We start from the raw sequence: 18,726 nt of genomic DNA on the forward strand, positions 1-18,726 counted from the left end.
TGCAGTCATCCCTCTGGCTGACAGCCGTCTGTATGACTGGACATGCTCAAGGTTGCTAAGGAACAAATGTGTTGGCTACAGAGGTCTCTGAAAGCCGTGTCATTTGTCATATCCCATAAAGACTGCTGTGACCAATGGAGCACGGGCAAAGGGAGGCTAAACTACACAGTTCCTTCCTGGGCTGTGGCTAACCGTCCTCTTCCCGGCACTGGCCAGCTGCAGCTCCCCATGTGCAAAACAAGAACAGCGAGTCCCTGCTCTGTGACCATCCTGATTTGCACATGGGTGACTGCTAGTCACCAAGTTCTCAAAAAACACTTATTATCTTCCCGGTTCTGCCACAAGCACCCTCTCACATCATCCTTGTAGCAACTAGGTTACACGCTGTCATCCCTAGTGGGGAAAGAAGCAGACAGAGGGTAAAAATAGAATCAGCATCAAACAAGCCAGTAGCAGTGGCAGAATTCACACTCAGTTTTGCCTGATGGCCAAACCATGGTGCTCAACACTGTAGGGTCTTTTGCTTCGGCAAAGACATTTCAGATGGAAACAGGCAACTCTGATGACTGACGAGGCAGCCAACAAGAGGATCCCTGAAGTTTCGTACTGTGAAATTTGTGATGGGTGACAGGTGATGGTGGCAGCCTTGACACCCCTCTCCGCAGGGAGAGGGAAGGAGAGTTCAGTCCTACAGGCGGATCCTCGGCTGACACCCACACTGCGAATGCTCCCGGAAGGCAGAGAGCAGTGATCGTGAAGGAGGTTGCAAGGCTAGTCCATTTCCGCCGTGCTTTCTAGGCCTTCTCAACAGTGAGACGCACTGGTGTCCTCCTTGCCTTCTTCGTCCTGCCTGTCTAGCCCAGTGCCCAGCCCTGCCTTCTGTCCTTTGAGATGTCCTCCTCTGTTCCTTGTTCTTCTCCTTCACCGTCTTCATCAGCCTTTTCTCTTTGCATGTGGTTTTCTGTAGTCCCCACTTCCTGCGTGCTCTCAATCTCCCCTGTAGAATGTCTCCCACCCCACTTCAAAACAACCCTTTATTACATCAGTCCCTGCTCAAGCATCTCAATAGCTCCCACTTGCCTGCCCTAAGATTTCCCCTGCTGTGTCCAGCAGACCTGCCTGTCCTGGGTGACACTTGCTTTTCCTGCTCTCTCATCCCTAACTATTCCGTAGCTCACTCATCTCGGCCAGTTCTGAATCTGGTTTGCATTGAAACAGGTTAACAGCTGGTTTGCCCAAGGCCAGGCACTGTAAGGGCATAGACATTACAGCTGACTAGATCTATGTCCAAGGTTTTGCTCAGCCATTTAGGAACTGTGTGACTTTGGATGAATTGCTTGACTTCTCTGAGTTTCACTTTCTTGTATCGGAAAAGTATGGATACAGGTTGTAGCCATAGCTCAGTGGTAGGGTCCATGTCTAGCATGTACAAGGCCCTGGGTTCCGTCCCCAGCACCACACACCCACCCACGATAGATAGACAGTCAGACAGACAAATAGATAAAAGATAGGTAGGTAGGTAGATCAAGATAGATAGATAGATAGATAGAAGAGATAGATGATTGAGAGATAGCTAGATAGATAATAGAAGGTAGATGATAGATAGAAGAGATAGATAGATACATAGATAGATAGGCAGGCAGACAGGCAGACATGAATGGATGGATCCATTGATCAATAGATATAAATCATACTACAAATGAGTTTTTTCAAGAATTGATCATGACAATCAAGATGGTGATGGTGGTGGTGGTGGTGGTGGCCGATGTGTATTTTGTTTGCTGTGAGCCAGACACCGTTCTAAATATTGTATCAATGCTCACAACAACCCTACAACATAGACACTATTACTTTCACCATTTTTTGGATGGGGAAACTGAGACACAGATGGGTGAAGCTAGTGTCCCAGCCAAGCAGTCTGACTCTACAACCCTCACTCTTAGTCACTTGCCTGTCCTGACTTCGCCGAGGAAATGATCCATAAATGATAGCAGGTGACATGGCCCACAGTTCTTTCCTGGGTGTCCTGAGTAGCTAGGGGCTTTGAGCATTTTAGAAACGCCACACAGCACTGCAGTGACAACTCACACCTCACGTCATCACGCGCACACTCATGGGTAAAAGAAAAAACCTCTGAGCGCACGTTTTCTGGATTTCAGAACTGCAGAGGAGTGGCCTACAGTAATTAAGTTACTGGGAATTGTGACAAGTATTCTGAAGGGTGGCTGTCCACTTCTGTGATGCATTGTCTGGATGGACCTGTGGTTAGCTGCTGGGTGGGGGCAGTGGCAGGGCAGCAGCCACACTGTCTCACGTTCATGTCCCCGTCACAGTATGACTTCATGGAGCGCCTGGACGGGAAGGAGAAGTGGAGCGTGGTGGAGTCACCCCGGGAGCGACGCAGCATTCAGACCCTGGTGCAGAACGAGGCTGTGTTCGTGCAGTACCTGGACGTGGGCCTGTGGCACCTGGCCTTCTACAATGATGGCAAAGACAAGGAGACGGTGTCCTTCAACACGGTCGTCTTAGGTAGGTACAAGCTCTGGCGAGATGCCCTGGAGGGGGGCATGGATGCAAGGTCCTGTCCAGGCTTCTCTGTAGAACAGAGTTCTTGCTACAGTTGGGGTCAAACCAGAGTCCCTCACTTGGACTTCACCGTGTCACCCTGCCAAGCCAGCTCTGACTATTGAAATGAAAGAGGCATGGAAGAGGCAGAGAGACGGCTCAAACACCAGCACAGGGATTACTGTTCAGGCAGGAGCCCAATGGAGGGGTCCCCAGCCAGAGAGCTGGAGCCCACTGCCACACACAGGCTTGGCCTAGATATAGGGGGCCTAGTGAAAAGTACCCAGAAGGTCTCTAAGGGATACTGTCACTGTGCAACCAAGAAAGATAAGTTGTAGTTAGGTCACTGTCTGCTCAACTGTCCTTGGCACCCACCTGGAGATAAAAGTTAACAACTGTCCCTTTGTCAATCTTTGGGGTTGGGTGAGTAATTTCCCGTAAGCAAGGGGAGAGGGAGTCTGGTCCTAACATGGCTGTCCTCACGTTAACCTCAACACTGACTATCCAGGAACACTGCTCCGGCCATGGCAGAGTCGCCAGGGTACCAGGGATGTGGTCACACAAGCTAAGCAAACAGCTGGCCTTGAAAAAGCTCCAGCTTCCTTCTGGTAGGACGGGACCAGCACAGGTCCCCATGCACTGGGTGTCACCAACAAAACCCAAAATAAATACATGATCACTAAGCATCCAGGAGAGGCAGTGAGCACCAACCATTCCCATCTGCTCAGAACCACTCTTAAAGCCTGAGAATCCTCAATATCAAAAGTTTCTTAAAACTTAAAAATAAATCAGAGAAAGAATATAGACATAAAAAAATCATATCTTTATTTCCAAGTGGGCAAATCTCCAGATCCTTTAATTAAGCACTTGTCATTTCTGGCATGTTTGAGCCCTGCTCTTTGTTAGCTAGTGAGAGAAAAGCTAAGGTTTTATCCAATACGCCCTCTTGTATGTGCGTACAAATCCCAAAAGGGTGGGTAGCTTGGGAAGAATTCACGGCGTTTTCTCTAAAAGCTCTCAGAATTTTAATAATCAAAGAAGCTGAAGATATTGTCATTAAGGTTATGTGTCACTAGGATTTAATCTTCCTGGTGATGGTACCCATCCTGGGTAGGAACTCTGCAGGCAGTCACCACATCCAAGATGGTAACATGAGAATGGTGACAAAGGGACTGTCACCGATGACAGTGGCAAGTGTTTTAGGAATACATCTCTAGAGCTGTTTTTCTACGAACTGCATTTGAAGACCTTCTCTGTTGGCCCCATGGGTTTTTCTGAGGGGCTCCCTGATTCTCGAAAGTTCTGTGTAATTGCAACTGCAAAATCAGGTAGCAATTCTTCATTGGCGGCCAGAAGGATGTCAGAGTTGTACAAAATCACAGAATTTTGGAATAAGCCACAGGACTGAAGTCCATCCTCACTCCCAGTGCTGAAAACAGACAGGCCCTATCCAGGCTAGCCAAACTCTCTAAGACAGGAGTTGGCACACTGTGTAGACCAGGGGCCAGTGGTGGCCTGGGGCCTGTTTGAATAAATAAAGTTTTATTGGAGTATTCAACTGTTTGCACGTCGTCCGTGGCAGCTTTCCCTGTGTAGTAGCAAAGTTGAGTGGCTGCTCAACCGTATGGCCCAGAAAACCTAGATAGTGACTGTCTGTCCCTTTACTGAAAAAGCATACCAACCCTTGCTCTAAAGTCATGCCCTAACTTGGTCTCATGAAAGTCACTGGGGAGCATCCCACACATGGGAACTTCCAGGATGAGATCAGGTCTTACTGGGGGGAAAGGGATGAGCTCACAGGAGGTAGAAAGTAAGTCAGTGTAGAGCTAGCTTGAGTTGTTAAGAGTTTTATAAGTCTTTAGTTTATAGAAATGCCTTCCTTCTGGTCACTTTGGGCTTAAACGCAGAGGCTTGATGCATACATGACAGCACACACGACACATAGTGGCTGACTGAATTGGGGTTCATAGGGACTCTCTCAGATGATTAATGGCAACAACACAGAGACATGGACTGTGTGGGTCCTGTCATGTCAGCTCTGCAGACCCCTAGGCACAGGTGGTAGGTAGTGTCACAGCCTTCTGCTTTCCAGTGGGGGAGGGCGCCAAGGCTAAGAAAAGTTAATGGACTCACTCCACATCACATACAACTCCAAGGTCACACACAGCTCCAAGGTCACACACAACCAGTGAGAGCTGAAGTCAGAATTCCAGCTTTCCCGAGCCTTTGCCCTCGACCACTAAATGTCTTTGGATTCTAGCCAATATAGCAATTTTTGGCGAGGGAGCATGTTATCCAGTGATGGCTGTGCCTCCTTTTCCTTTATCCACTCGGACACAGAACTGTCCCGGCGAGGTTCCCTTCCCCAGGCCATCCCCTCCCTTGCCCTTCAAGCTGGGAGCAGCATTTCTCCCCAGAGACTTTCTCTCGTCCGCACCACAGCTCAGAAAGTCAAGGGCAATCGGTCTAATAGTTGGGCAGGCATCTTAATAGAGCAATGACAGGAATTGCCTGGAACACAGGGGAAAGAACAGTGTTTTACTTGGGCCGAGGCTCTTTCCACACACCTATCATCAGAGCACTCTCCATCAACAGTGGCCAGGAGCCCCTGTGATGGGAGACAGAAAGGAGAGGTGTTAGACAGGTGTCACCCGCCATCACATTAAATATACCTTTGGCTCGGGGGAGCCTCATGTTCTGTGGAGCAGCAGCCAGCTTTCAGAAATGAAGGTCCCCTCTGGGCAGCAGAGTCACATCTGGAAGCACACGTGACCCCAGCTCCTGGGGCCGGGGCGGGGTGTTACTCAGTGATGTACCATTTGCTTACCGTGCATCAGGGTTCCATCCTCAGCACCAAGGAGTCACCAAGGAAGACAGATAGTACCTCCATTGTGATGTGTAATTGAGAAAGGGACTGAACGGTGGGCTCCTTCATATTTTAGCAGGACCACAGGATCAGGTTTGCTCCTCAAAAAACTGTAGAATTGCTTCAAACATAACACCTTGGGGAAATTAATGAGAAATACTCTCTGTTAGAATGTTTGCTTGTTTTGGATTCTCCTAACCTCTGGTGCATGTGTGAGCACACACACACACACACACACACACACACATCAGCACACTTTGAAGACTGTGTACCAAGCACCTACTGTGTGCCAGGCATTGAGAATACTCCTATGAACAACTGAAATCTGGTGTCTTCCTCAGAGGAAGAGAGATACAGTTGCAGGAATCAGAGAAACAAGGAAGGGCTATAATGGCCAGATGGAGGACAGAAAGGTACCCAGGAACTGAGTGACTTCTAAACAGGGGCGTAAAGATAAACTGTCCAGCTGAGGCCTTCCCTGTTCCACGGGACCGTGGTGGCCAGGGGCCCCCTGGACCTTACGGCTTTCTCTCTGAGGATATAAGGTTAGAGAACCAGCAGCAATTGCGCAGAAAGGTCCCTTTCTACCAAATATCCCCAGATTGCCATGCTCAGTGGAAGCAACCCCTGTGCCACCATAGGAATGTCTTCTAAAGCTGCCAGCTTGGTATAAAATGCCCCTATGTTCCCAGAATAAAACCCACTTTGTGTGCGTGGACTACTGGGCCTGGATGATCTGTGCCCCCAACTACATCTCCCCCAGCTCATCCCATGTCTTTCTACTCTTGGCTCACTACCCACCAGCCACGTCGGATTCGGCAAACTTCTTTCTCATCTCATCTAGCTTAGCTTTGCTTGAGCTAGTCCTCTACCTGGAACACCCTTCTCGCAATTCATCACAGGGACATCTTTCCCTGTCACCTACTTAGAATAAAAAGACCCTTCCTGACCGTCCTCCCTGACTGGCTTCCTCCTGTTTCCCCCACTCCAGTACCCTATTTTCTTCAAAGCGCTCATCACGAATTTTTTGGTGGTACTTGGTTTTGAACTCACGGCCTTGCACTTGCTAGGCAGGTCCTCTACCTCTTGAACCACTCTATTTGTCTTAGTTATTTTTTGAACAGCATCTCACATTTATGCCCTCCTACTTACACTTCCCATACAGCTCGGGTGACAGCATGGGTCACCATGCCCAGCTCTTTATTGGTCAATTTAGGGTCTCTCAAACTTTTTTGCCCAGGGTGGCCTTGAACCATGATCCTCCTGAGTAACGAGGATTGTCAGCGTAAGCCACAACACCCAGCAGTTTACCACAATGTTCACTTATTTCATTTGTTTGATTGGGAGCGGGGTTACAGTCTCTATGGCAGTGCACGGTTCTGTGTGGACAGGGAGTGTTCATCTTATCCACCTAGGCAGCTCCACTTCCTTGCATACAGCAGGTGCTCAGCTGATGCACAGCCCCCTGTCAAGCACCGTGGCAAGCCCGAGAGCTTCTACATTAGCCACCCACCCTTCCACGGGTGACCAGAAGACACGAGCCACCTGAGTCGGAGACAAGGGGCTTTTTACTCAGACAAATGCAGCAGCCAGGATAACAGCACCTGTGTCAGGTACCAAGTCCCAGTCCCACTGAGTGACAGGAAGAGGGTCAGGTGACCCCGCACAAGTAGCTTCCTGATCCTGAGTCCCTTGTAATGGAGAGTCAGGGCGCTGACCCTTTCCTCCACGGGGAGGCACCATCTTCATTATAGCAGATCACGAGACACCGGCCCTTGCTCTGCAGAGAGCCATGTCTGTGCCTGCACAGACTACCGTGGAAAGACGTCCATAGCTGCCAGGCCCAGTGACCCCCCTCTCGGGACACTGGTGACCAGGACAGCTGCCCCAACACCAGCTTTGATCCACGAAAGCACCTGATTCTCTCTGAGCAAGGCACACACGGGGCACACGGGGAGCGCTCGGACGCCCCCAGCTCAGCTCTGAGGAGCCCCACGCTGGCGTGTTCAAGCACACTGATTTTGAAGGAAGCACGCACTCTGTTTTCCCCAGAGTGCCAGAGACAAGTGCAGCCTGGCTCCAGGAGAGCAAAGCTGGGAAAGAGCGCTGCAGAATGATGGCCAGGTCACACCTGGCCACACCAGGTCGCACCTGCACTGCTCAGCGCAGACTGCAGTGAGTCGGACGTTAGGCTGCAAGGACGTGAGTCCTTACCATGCTGGGTCACTGCGTCAGGAACATTTAGATGTCACAGTCCTTCATACCAAGCAGCCAAGGCACTGTCTCCAACCCTCCCAAATGCCACATTTTGGGCCTAATGGCTTTTATTTTTCTTTTTATCATCTTAGCGATTTGGAACCTGAATGTCTAAATGTGTTTTATGTGCTCATTTAAGTCAAAAATAAAAGAACACTGACTTTAAAATATCAGGTCTATTTTCGTTTAGGCCCAAATCAATAAGAAAAAATTCCAAAATATTCCTTTGAGAGAGACAACTTGAGAATACACACAGACAGTTAAATTCTGGCTGGTCACAATGGCACACACCTGTAATCCCAGCTACCCAGAAGGCAGAGACTGGAGGATCACAGTTTGAGGCCAGCCTGGCAAAAGTTAGAGAGACCCTATCTCAAAAACAAGCCTGGTGTGGTGGTACACCCCTATAAACCAGCTATTTAGGAGGCAGAAGTAGGAGGATTTCAGTTTGAGGACAGCCTAGGCAAAAGTAATGAGACTCTATCTCAAACGCAAGCTGTATGTGGTGATACCTGTCTATAATCCCAGTTTTTCAGGAGGCTAGATATGAGGATCACAGTCTAAGACAAGGCTAGGGAAAAAGCTTGAGACATTGACTGAAAAACAGTAAAAAAAGGAAAAGGGCTGGGGTATAGCTAATGTGACAGAGCACTTGCCTAGCAAGCACAAGGAACTGAGTTCAATCCCTAGTACCACCAAAAAAGAAATACATCACAGAGGCAGTGGACCGTCACTGAGTGAAACACCGTCTGCAGCCCAGGACCACACTGGATTTTTCTTCCATTATGACAATTTCAGAGCAGGAATTTTTTAACTTCGCAAACCTGAGACTAGGAGCAACTGGTCTTAGTCTGAAGAGGTACCCTCCATTCCTGGGCCTAAAACCTTGACCACATCTCAAATTAGTGGAATGAGTTGGGGGGAGCAGGAGCGCTTAGTATTTAAAACTCAGCAAGGCTCAAACATGGGCCCTTCTGTAGTTTTTAAATCCATCCAGGTAGTTTCTTCTGAAGAAAGCAAATGCTGTAACCAGAGGAGCCCCACGGCCCTGTGTGGGTTAAGCTGCCGGAGCGTGGTGGTCACCTCCACACACTGACCATGCTGTCCTCGTCCCCACTACCCTCTCCCATCACTCACTGCGTCTTTTGGGCAGCTGCACTGCTCCACTGGTGTTTAAAGATGGCGGGTGACTGGGTACTAAAGGGTACACCCATAGCCAGAGGAGAACCACTGGCTCAGTGTCTCTCTTTTTCAGATTCGGTGCAGGACTGTCCTCGGAACTGTCACGGGAATGGCGAGTGTGTGTCCGGCCTGTGTCACTGCTTCCCAGGGTTCCTAGGCGCAGACTGTGCTAAAGGTACGTGTCACCCCCTCCTTGCCAGGGCTGCAAAACAGATGGAGGCTCAGGGTGAGAGGAGGGCACCCAAGCAGCCCTCCTGAGACGGTCCCCCCGTGGTGAAGACTGGGGCTTTGATATGTGACCTTGGCCAATGTCCTAGAGGAGCAAGGCCATTTTCCTGGGCACCCAGCCATGCTTAGACGAAAGATTTGCTAAAAACGAGACGGCCAGACTTCCTGTAAGAGCAGAAGTGAGCTGCGTCCCCTCCTGTCTTGCAGTCATTAACTCCTGTGTGATGGAAGTCACAGCGTCCCGGGGTTAGTAAACTTCATCCATCCCGGCCTGCCGCACGCTTGATCTCGGAAGCACTATTTATCTGGGTGGAATGGGTTTTAAATGGTTTTATTAATTTATCTAGACTGCTTGGCAAAGAATGGCTGGGGCCCTGCAACTCTTGGGGAGAGGTAACGTGAGAAAGAAGATGACTCTCAAGCACAGGGAGTGTAGGAGCGCCAGGCACACTGAGCCTGCAGGAGACTGTCAGGGTGACCTTGAACGACTCTGAGAGGGTATAGCCATTTGGTGCCCATGCCAGACACAGACACGCGGTGCCTAAGTCCAGGTGAACGCAAATATAAACTGAAACAAAGTGATGCTTTTGTCCCAAGTTTTGTTTCTATTTTATTCTGTTTCATTTTTGTAAAATCCCAGGTGTCACCTACTACACTGAAAAACTGCCATGGTTGGGTTGAGATCCCTGGATCCCATTCAGGTAGTCCTGGGTTCCAGTCCCAGCTCTGTGACCTTGAGTCACTCAGATTTCTGAACCTGGGCTTCCTCCTCTGAAATGCCGGTAGTTGTGAGGACGCTGTGAGATACACACAAAACATGGCGTAAGGTGCACACCTAAGACATCAAGCGGGTAGCCGCATTATTTCTTTATTTATATTTCCCTTTGCATGTGTAACTCGTCTTTTCATGATTTTATGCTTTATTCAGAGACCCTCCTGCCGTGCCCTTTGAGCACTAATTATTCATAACACTTCTGTAAATGCATAAATAATGCCACTCCCACCCTTGCCACACTTACTGGAGAAAATAGTAGCTCTAATATTTTCCGTATTTCAGAGATTTGGGGTTCCCAGCCTGGTGAACCCTTTCTTAAATGAATGAGGGGATTTTTTGTCCTTTAAGCTCTGGCTTTGGTAGCTCGCACCTGAGTCTCTTTCCTAAATGACAACTCCTATATCCCACGGCACACAGAAAGCTTTGGCCAGCCTGTCAGACACAGAGGATAAGACACAGGAAGCCATCCAACAACCCTCGGCTGTGCCTCCGTGTAACCCACTCGTGTCCAGCAGCACGGGGACCCTTCAGTAAGGTGATCGATCATGGGGGCCTGACGGTGGAGAAGGGAGCCACTCTGCTTTGTGTCAGGGGCTCTTCCTAGAAAAGGCTTAGGGGAAGGCAAACTTCAGTCTCATTTGAATGGCTTTTCTCGTCTAATCTAATTTTCCTGGAAGTGAAGGCATTAATGAGAGAAAGGACAGAGCCATCCCTTTACAGGTGGCTTCAAATGGGTTGAGCAGTCCAAAGCATGGCCTGTGAGCTGTGAAAGGCCAGTGCCTGGCCTTTCAGACCCAAGCACCCAGACATTTAAGGACTTGTCACTCTAAACCCATCCTCAGAGAAGCGGCCATCGTGCATTATGAATCTGTAATGGAGTGTGCACCCAGCGGCTTAAAAGGACCCTGGGCGGGGGTGTGTTTTGCATTCAGCACCTGTCCTGTGGCTGGGCGCTCTCCAAGTGTGTGTTAGCCGTGGTATATAATTGATCCTAGTGAGGCAAATATTGAGAGGCTGTTAAGAAGCTTCTCCTCCCTGTGCAGTCACTGTTCCTGAAATCAGGCTTTGAACTTGTTGCACATTTTAATTTAACTGTTGATGCATACGGTGGACAAAATTGAAGCATTTACAGGATGAAATTGCTTTCTCCTGGTTCCCCCATCTAATCTGAACAGAGCTGTTTTAAGAGTGTGGAGAGGGAGCTCCCGTGTCCCTGCCCTAACGGTATCTCTCCATTCGTGCTTTTGAAATGGCCACAGTTTAAGCCGCTTCAATGTGCACCCTGTGACCTTTCATCTTATTCTAAGCCCTTATTTCTCAGACTTTGATCTTTCATATTGATCACTTCTGCCAAATTTATGAGCCATCGGTACTGATATCAACTTAGTTTATTTTTTGTCAATGTTGGGGATTGAACTCAGAGCCTTTTGCCAGGCTCTACCTATTGAGCCACTTCACCAGCCCAAACTTATTCTTTAAATCAACTGATTACATCTACATAGTTATGTTTATTTTTAAAAGGACCGGTGTCAAAAGTAAAAATTGGGGGTTGGTAGTGCCTAGCAAGCACAAGGCCATGAGTTCAAACCCAGTACATAAAAAAAAAAAAAGCAAAAATTGCAATACAGAAAACTAGAATTGGTTGCCATAAACAGGAACTGTGAGCACCCCTTTACAATATCCAGAAACTGGTATTTTCATCATTGAATCTCCAAGCCATGGCAGCTTCTAACTCGCCTACATCACGTCAACAAGGTCGATGTGAACACTAGCAAGCCAGCCTGACTTGTAGAGAGAATGGAGCCCGAACCCTTATAGGCACTGGCTCCTGACTGGGGAGTTCCCTAAGTATATACCCGTGGGTCCAAGAGAGCAGCAGGCGAGAGAGGCCACGGCTCTGATTCCACCAGCTTCTCTCGGGAAAATGTAATCATCAAACTGCACTGTCTTCTGATGCATGAAAGCCTAAACCTCTCTTTGTTATTAACAACACTTAACACTTCAGACTAGACTTTGTGCAAAATACTTAAATACTGTCATTCGTCTGCCTATCAACTATGGGACAGAGAATCATAGCTTTTCTTTTTGGTGGGGGTGGATATTGGGGTTTGAACTCCAGGTTTGCTAAGCAAGCACTGTACCACTTGAGCCATTCTGCCAGAGAGAATCAGCTTTGTTCACTTTTTTTTTTTTTTTGGTGTCCCTGGAGTTTGAACTCAGGGCCTCATGCTTGCTAGGCATGTGCTCTTTGAACCACTCTGTCAGTGAGAATCATAGCTTTACTAAGATTCTCTACTCCAATTTTTTAAAACTTTTTATATTAAAATGACATTAGATTCAAAGAACAGTTACCAAAATATGACCTAGAGTTCCTGTACAAAGTACACCTAGATTCCTGCAAGGTCAATGTTTTCAATTTCCATCATTCACTTATTAAAACCAGAAAGTTAACACCCATGAGCTACTTCTAGGTGATGGACAGACTTTTTCCACCCTTGCCCTTCCTTCCTGGTCCAGGACCCCACTTCTTATCGTCATCTAGACTTTAGATTCTCCAGTCCATCCCACCTGGGACAGCTGCTCAGTCTTTGTCTATCATGACCTTGACTTTGCTGCCGAGTATTGCTCAGGTAATTTTGTAGGGCATCTCCCCTTTGGGACTGCTCTGATATTTGCTCATGGTTAGATTAGGTTATGCATTTTAGAAAGGTGCAATGTCCTCATCAGTGCACCATATTAACAATGGAGCTCCGGTTTAAATAAGAAGAAAATTAAAGTGTGTGTTTGTGCACACACCCGTTCACAAGCAAGTGCCTCATTTTCACCTACACGCAATGCCAAGAGGCTGAAAGACCAACTCCATTGGTCCTGCACAGTTCATTAGTGGCTGTGACAAGTCGCCACTCACAAATTCTGAACCCACAAAGTTCTGGTGGCAGCAGGGAGTGACCCGGAACAGAGAGAACGAGGTAACCAGACTAGCAGCATCAGCAAGGAGCCACAGCTGGTCCTCCTTTTTCTGTTACCCATGATTGTACATCTCATCTCCCAGTTGCCCTCCAGAGGATCCTGAGCGCAAGGTCCTCCCTCATCACCAATCAGCAGTCACCTTGCTCCTCCTCTGACAGCTGGACCCAGGATGCCGAATTCTACTAGGGAAGGTGGTCTGCAGACTCAGACCCACCTGCCAGGGGGAGAATTTGTCTCATTAGCACACACATTTCCTATCACAACCAAGCAGCCTGGTGTGTGTCCAAGTAACAGAAATGCAGGTTTACTCTCCTGACCTCTCTCTGCACCTCCCGTGCCCTCAGATGTGCCATGCAGGCAGTGGCTCCTGGTCTTCTTACAAACCTGCCAGTCTGCATCAGACATCACAGCAAGAGGAGGGCCGGTCACCATGCATCTGCACAGCACTCATTCTGCAGCCCCCACTCTCCTGGGGCCCCAGGAGATGCTGAGATCAAAGAGAAATGCCCCCCACTAAGAAAGAACACACACTAGTTCTAACACAGTGCTCGCAGCCAGCTGGGGGAGACAACTTATTTGTGCGTTTATCAACTGCTCATTAAATGCCTTCTCTGAGGCAAGTTCTGCACTGAGACAGAAGTACAGGAGCCAGGAAGAGAGTGGTGGACCCCGCTTCCCAGAGCTCCTGGTCTGATGGAGGCACGTTGAAGGCAAGTGTCATATTGCAAATACAAGGCGAAAGTGCTTATGATGCAGACGCTGGATGCTCTAGACATTACTGAGGAGGAGATCCAGACACTTATGAAGCATGGAAGTGCATTGTTGTATACGGGAGCATCTTTCAGGGTTTTTAGTGGTCATTCAACACAGCCTTGGAAATCCCACCAGAGGAGGCAGGTGAAATTTTAAAGGGATTTGTTATACTAGCAGGTCCCAGAGAGGGTGACGCAGTGGGGCACACCATACAGAGTCTGTATGAAAGAATGGCTCCACCAACCAGAGGGGAGCAGAGAGGAGAACCCACAGGCAGGTGCCTTTGGGGTTCAGGGTGGGGCACCCAGGAAAAGTTGTCAGGGCACATCACTGAAGTTTGGATATCCCCAGGCCATATCTGGGGAAGGGAAGGCAGGGAACTCATGATAGGGCCCAGCTTTGTCACACAGGTGCCCCTGGCTGCCTGAGCAAGGTTCTCGTGTCTGTCTTGGGGAAGACTGAGACATCAGGAAAAGTTGAAAGTCTCCAAAGTTTTGAAAAATTTCACAATACAGTGTGTATTTAGGAAAATATCCAATTAATATCAGGGAATACAGAGAAAATCTCATGGAGAAAGACACGGGAGAGTGATTTCAGTAGAGAACGTTAATTGTGGCACACCATAAGCGATCTGCTCTGCTGCAGGACTTGAAGAAAACGCCATTTCCTTCCCAGCAATGTCTGCCTTTCGCCGTCATGTGACTGCATTTACTGTTTAGGTTTATTCTGCAGGCTTTGTTATCACTATGCCTTTTGCATAGCTTTCTCATTAGTTTAATGCTATTTGTTGTGGGCTACAGGGTTTTAATTACTATTCCCCTTCCGTTTATTTACCTTTACTTAAAGGCCTTTTGTTGACTTACTGTCTTCCTGCGCTTGTTTGAAAAGCACCCTTGCATTTCAGAAGAGAGCTGGGGCTTCCATCCCTCTGTTTTGACACTTGCTCTCAGACGACTTATTTGGGCTGAACTGGAGGCCCCAACCTGCCACAGAAACTCAACACCCCAGAGTCTTAGCTGTTAGGTAATGGGAATTTAATAGCTGTTAGGAATGACAACTCCCACTGCCAGACATCTGTCACTGGAGCCCCAGAAATGCCACAGCCACAGGAACACAAAGTCTCCTCTCTCAGGGTGGCTTCAGCTCCTCTTCAGCTTTGTGGGGTGTTGCAAAAAGGGGACAGGGATCTTGTCTTCTTCGTCCTCATAACTGAAGAATGTATCTGCTGTCTGGTCCTTCACACCACATTCTAGCACTAAAATCAAATTGGCATCACCACCATCACCACCCCCACCACCACCACCACAACCACCATCACCATCACTACCATCACCATCACCACCACCACCATCACCAACACCATCATCACCACCATCACCATCACCACCATCACCACCACCATCACCATCACCATCACCACCACCACCATCACCACCACCATCATCACCACCATCACCTTCACCACCATCACCATCACCACCATCACCACCAATACCATCACCACAATCACCACCACCACCATCACCATCACCACCATCACCCTTACCACCATCACCACCACCACCACCACCACCACCATCACCATCACCATCACCACCATCACCATCACCACCATCACCATCACCACCATCACCATCACCACATTCACCATCACCACCATCACCACCACCACCACCATCACCATCACCATCACCACCATCACCATCACCATCACCACCATCACCACCATCATCACCACCATCACCTTCACCACCATCACCATCACCACCATCACCACCAATACCATCACCACAATCACCACCACCACCATCACCATCACCACCATCACCCTTACCACCATCACCACCACCACCACCACCATCACCATCACCATCACCACCATCACCATCACCACCATCACCATCACCACACTCACCATCACCACCATCACCACCACCATCACCATCACCATCACCACCATCACCATCACCATCACTACCATCATCATCACCACCATCATCACCATCACCACCACCACCACCACCACCATCACCACCACCACCATCACCATCACCATCACCACCATCACCACCACCATCACCACCACCGCCATTACCATCACCATCACCATCATCACCACCACCATCACCATCACCATCACCATCACTATTGCTGGCAGTTATTTTCGTACCATGTGCTGACCACTGCATGAAACATCTACACAATTATCTCATTTAGTCACCAGTAGCCCTGTTTCATAGATGACTTCCCCACTCATAAGTGAGGACGATGAGGGGCACAGAGAGGTTAAGTAACTTGCCCAGAATCATGCAGCTAGGATTCATACTAGCAGTCTGACCTGGGCTCTTCACAGGAGAGCAGCTGTGAGACTGGCCTCAGACGGTGTGCCAGGTAAGGGCAGTGTGAGTTTACACAGTTTGTGTGCTAGTTATACTCTAGGATTCCGGCTGGAAGCCCAGAGAAGTTTTTAAAGAGAGGGAACAGAAGCTTGCTAAACAGAAGAGACAGAGCCCAGTTTGACAAAAAGTCCACCTGATTCTGACCCTGGTGTTCCAAACTCTGCTGATCCCTGTTTCCCTCTGTCCTCACGTCCACTGCCCCCACACACTGACCAGTGGCCTCTCCTGGTGGAATTCCTCCTCCTTCCCCCTGCCACCCTCCTCCTCTTCCTCACCATCTCCACGGTCTCCCAGAGCTCTTCCTGTGAGCCACTACCCTCCTCAAGCAGCTTCAATGGCTCCCTCAAGGTTTAAAGACATAGATCTGGGGAGATTGTCTCAAATTCTATCCCAGGTTTCTCCCCCGTGCTGGCCAGTTATGAATCATAGACAGGCATGTGACTCAGGAATGTGTCCTTCTGACAAGCCTGATCTGAGCCACTGTCACCTCCTACCACAGCCTGTGCACCACACATTAAAGGACCTATCCCTCATAGCACGGGGACTGCCTCTTCCTCTGTGCTCAGGCTGTCTCCCCAGCTGGAAATGGTCCTCAATCCCAGCCTTCCCTGTCAAACTTCTGGTCATCACTGAAGGTCAAGCTCGCAGGTTACCGCCTGCCAGGAACAGCTCTGCAGTCACTCAGGACCTGACTGGGGGCCCCACCTCCTGCCGCGCTGCATCCTAGCGAGCGACGTCACTTCCTCCTGCTGATCACAAGCTGTTCACCATCCACCTTGTCCTTCCCTCACCCTAGTTTGGTACCCAGGACAATGCTTGCTAAATGCATCATGACTTAAATTTAAGGGACAGGGCTGACAACATTAAAACCTTGCCGGAGAATGTTGCAAGAAGCAAAGCAAGTGCTGGCAAACAAGGCTCAAATAACCGTGCAGTGATAAACCAGCACCTTCAGCACAGATTTCAACCAAGGGACGACATGTGGAAAGAGAAGGAAGACTTCGAAAAGAAGGAAGGGAAAGGTGTTTGCAGGAAAGAAATGCCATTTAGTTCACAATATCCAGGTGTTCTCTCAAAAACCCCCTTCACAGAAAAGGGCTGGTGGAGGGGCTCAGGTTGTAGGCCCTGAGTTCAAAACCCAGTACTGCAGAAAAAAAAACTAGTGTTGAGCTTCACAGCAAGGCTGTGACTTCATTATCTTTGTCCCTATTCTACACTAGCAAAAACGAAGACTTCACGTCAGGTCACATGGCTGGGTCAGAGTCTAAGGTCATTTTTCCCTGACTCTGCAGCATTTGACCCCAATGGCCACAGGAGACAGACTCGTCAGGAAGACCCCCAAAATTGAGGGCAGTGACCACTCTCTAAGCCCCCAACAATAAGCCCTGCCAACAGTTAAGGCAGTGTGCTCCTCCCCTTTGGCTCTGCCTCATTGTCGGCTTTCCTGTGTCTCCACTGACAGAAGAATGCCAAAACCCCAGTCCCCTCCATAACAGTGGGGGATCCCCCACTAATCCAGGAACACCTCCCTCAGAGCTTCCTGGGCAAAGAAGTCCCTTTCCCTGAGGGGCCTCCTCTCTCCATGGAGGGTGCTCGGGTCCCACTTCCCCTTCCTGGACCACATCCTAGCTCCTTCACACCCATCTTTCACACCTGCCTCCTTCTCTCCCCATCCCCTAACCACCCAACGTAGTCTCCATGACTGCAGATGGGCCTGGGATGTAGTTGCAACCCCAACCCATTGCACTTCACTGGTCGTATCCCACCTCTCCTTCCTCCCAGCCCAGGCCTAAAGAAGCAGGGATTCCTCAGCGGCTGGGCCCAGCAGGAGGGGCTGGAAGCAGGTGCACCTGACACACATTCTGCAGAAGGGACTAAGCAGCCACACTGGGCAAAGTCACTCGTATAAAACAGTTAAGGAGAATCACCAGCACATGGAAGAGAAGCCGTGTGCCGGGCACCGGCCAGAGGTCTTTACATGAATTTTCTCTCCATCTTCATGGCGTACACTATCATTCTTATTCCACTCTAAGAAAACTAAATCCCAGGGAGGGGAAGCCACCTGCCCAGGTCTGGCGTCAGAACTTCACTCTTCAACCTGAGTTAGTGCCACCACCCACATTTGGACACTTGCTAGAACCTTCTTGAACAGACCAACTGCTGGGCTTCATCTGACCTTTCTGATTTGTTGGGTCTGGGGCCTCCGGAGCTCATTAGATGTGCACTTGATCCTTCTGAGTCGGAATCTGAATTCTAACAGGAGCCCCCAGACAACCCTGGTGCAAGTCAAGTTAGAGTTCAGGTAACACTGACCTTGAACTCCGATGGACTGCCCAAAGAGAACTGTGACCCAAGGCAGCAATGTCCCCTTTCACCCTCTGTTCCCCCTTGCTTGCTGAAAGGGGTGCAGGGGGCAGAGAGTGACAGTGCAGGTTACTTGGTAGCCACTTTCAATGCCATGCCTGCCACCTCCAAAACATGGTGGCTTAGGATTTCTCATGCTTGTTGCATTACCAGACAGAAATCGGTCCCCAGAATTGAAGTCCTCGGCCTTCCCCCAAGTTACATTGCTTCTGAGACTGAAAAAACTTCTCCTCCCGTCTTAAAGTGCTAGATAAGTGACAGTACGGCCCTACTCAGGGAGCTGGCAGGTAAAACAGATCTGGGGACATCCCATGCCTGTAGGAAGACCTTCCATCTTGGGAGACAAACCAGTCTTCAGAAAGGATATC

General features: G+C 49.2%; 1 protein-coding gene across 23 annotated transcripts in view; it reads left to right on the forward strand.

Moving 5' to 3' along the window:
• Tenm2 (teneurin transmembrane protein 2) overlaps positions 1-18,726 on the forward strand; it is a 1,177,215-nt gene that overhangs the window by 1,022,373 nt on the left and 136,116 nt on the right. For all 23 annotated transcript variants that reach the window (XM_074057721.1, XM_074057728.1, XM_074057729.1 and 20 more), the window contains 2 exons: positions 2,334-2,529; positions 8,943-9,044. In XM_074057721.1, coding sequence (XP_073913822.1) covers positions 2,334-2,529; positions 8,943-9,044 — 298 coding nt within the window. The remainder of the gene's footprint in view (positions 1-2,333; positions 2,530-8,942; positions 9,045-18,726) is intronic.

This window comes from Castor canadensis, chromosome 16 (assembly GCF_047511655.1).
Source record: "Castor canadensis chromosome 16, mCasCan1.hap1v2, whole genome shotgun sequence".
Lineage (NCBI taxonomy): Eukaryota > Metazoa > Chordata > Mammalia > Rodentia > Castoridae > Castor > Castor canadensis.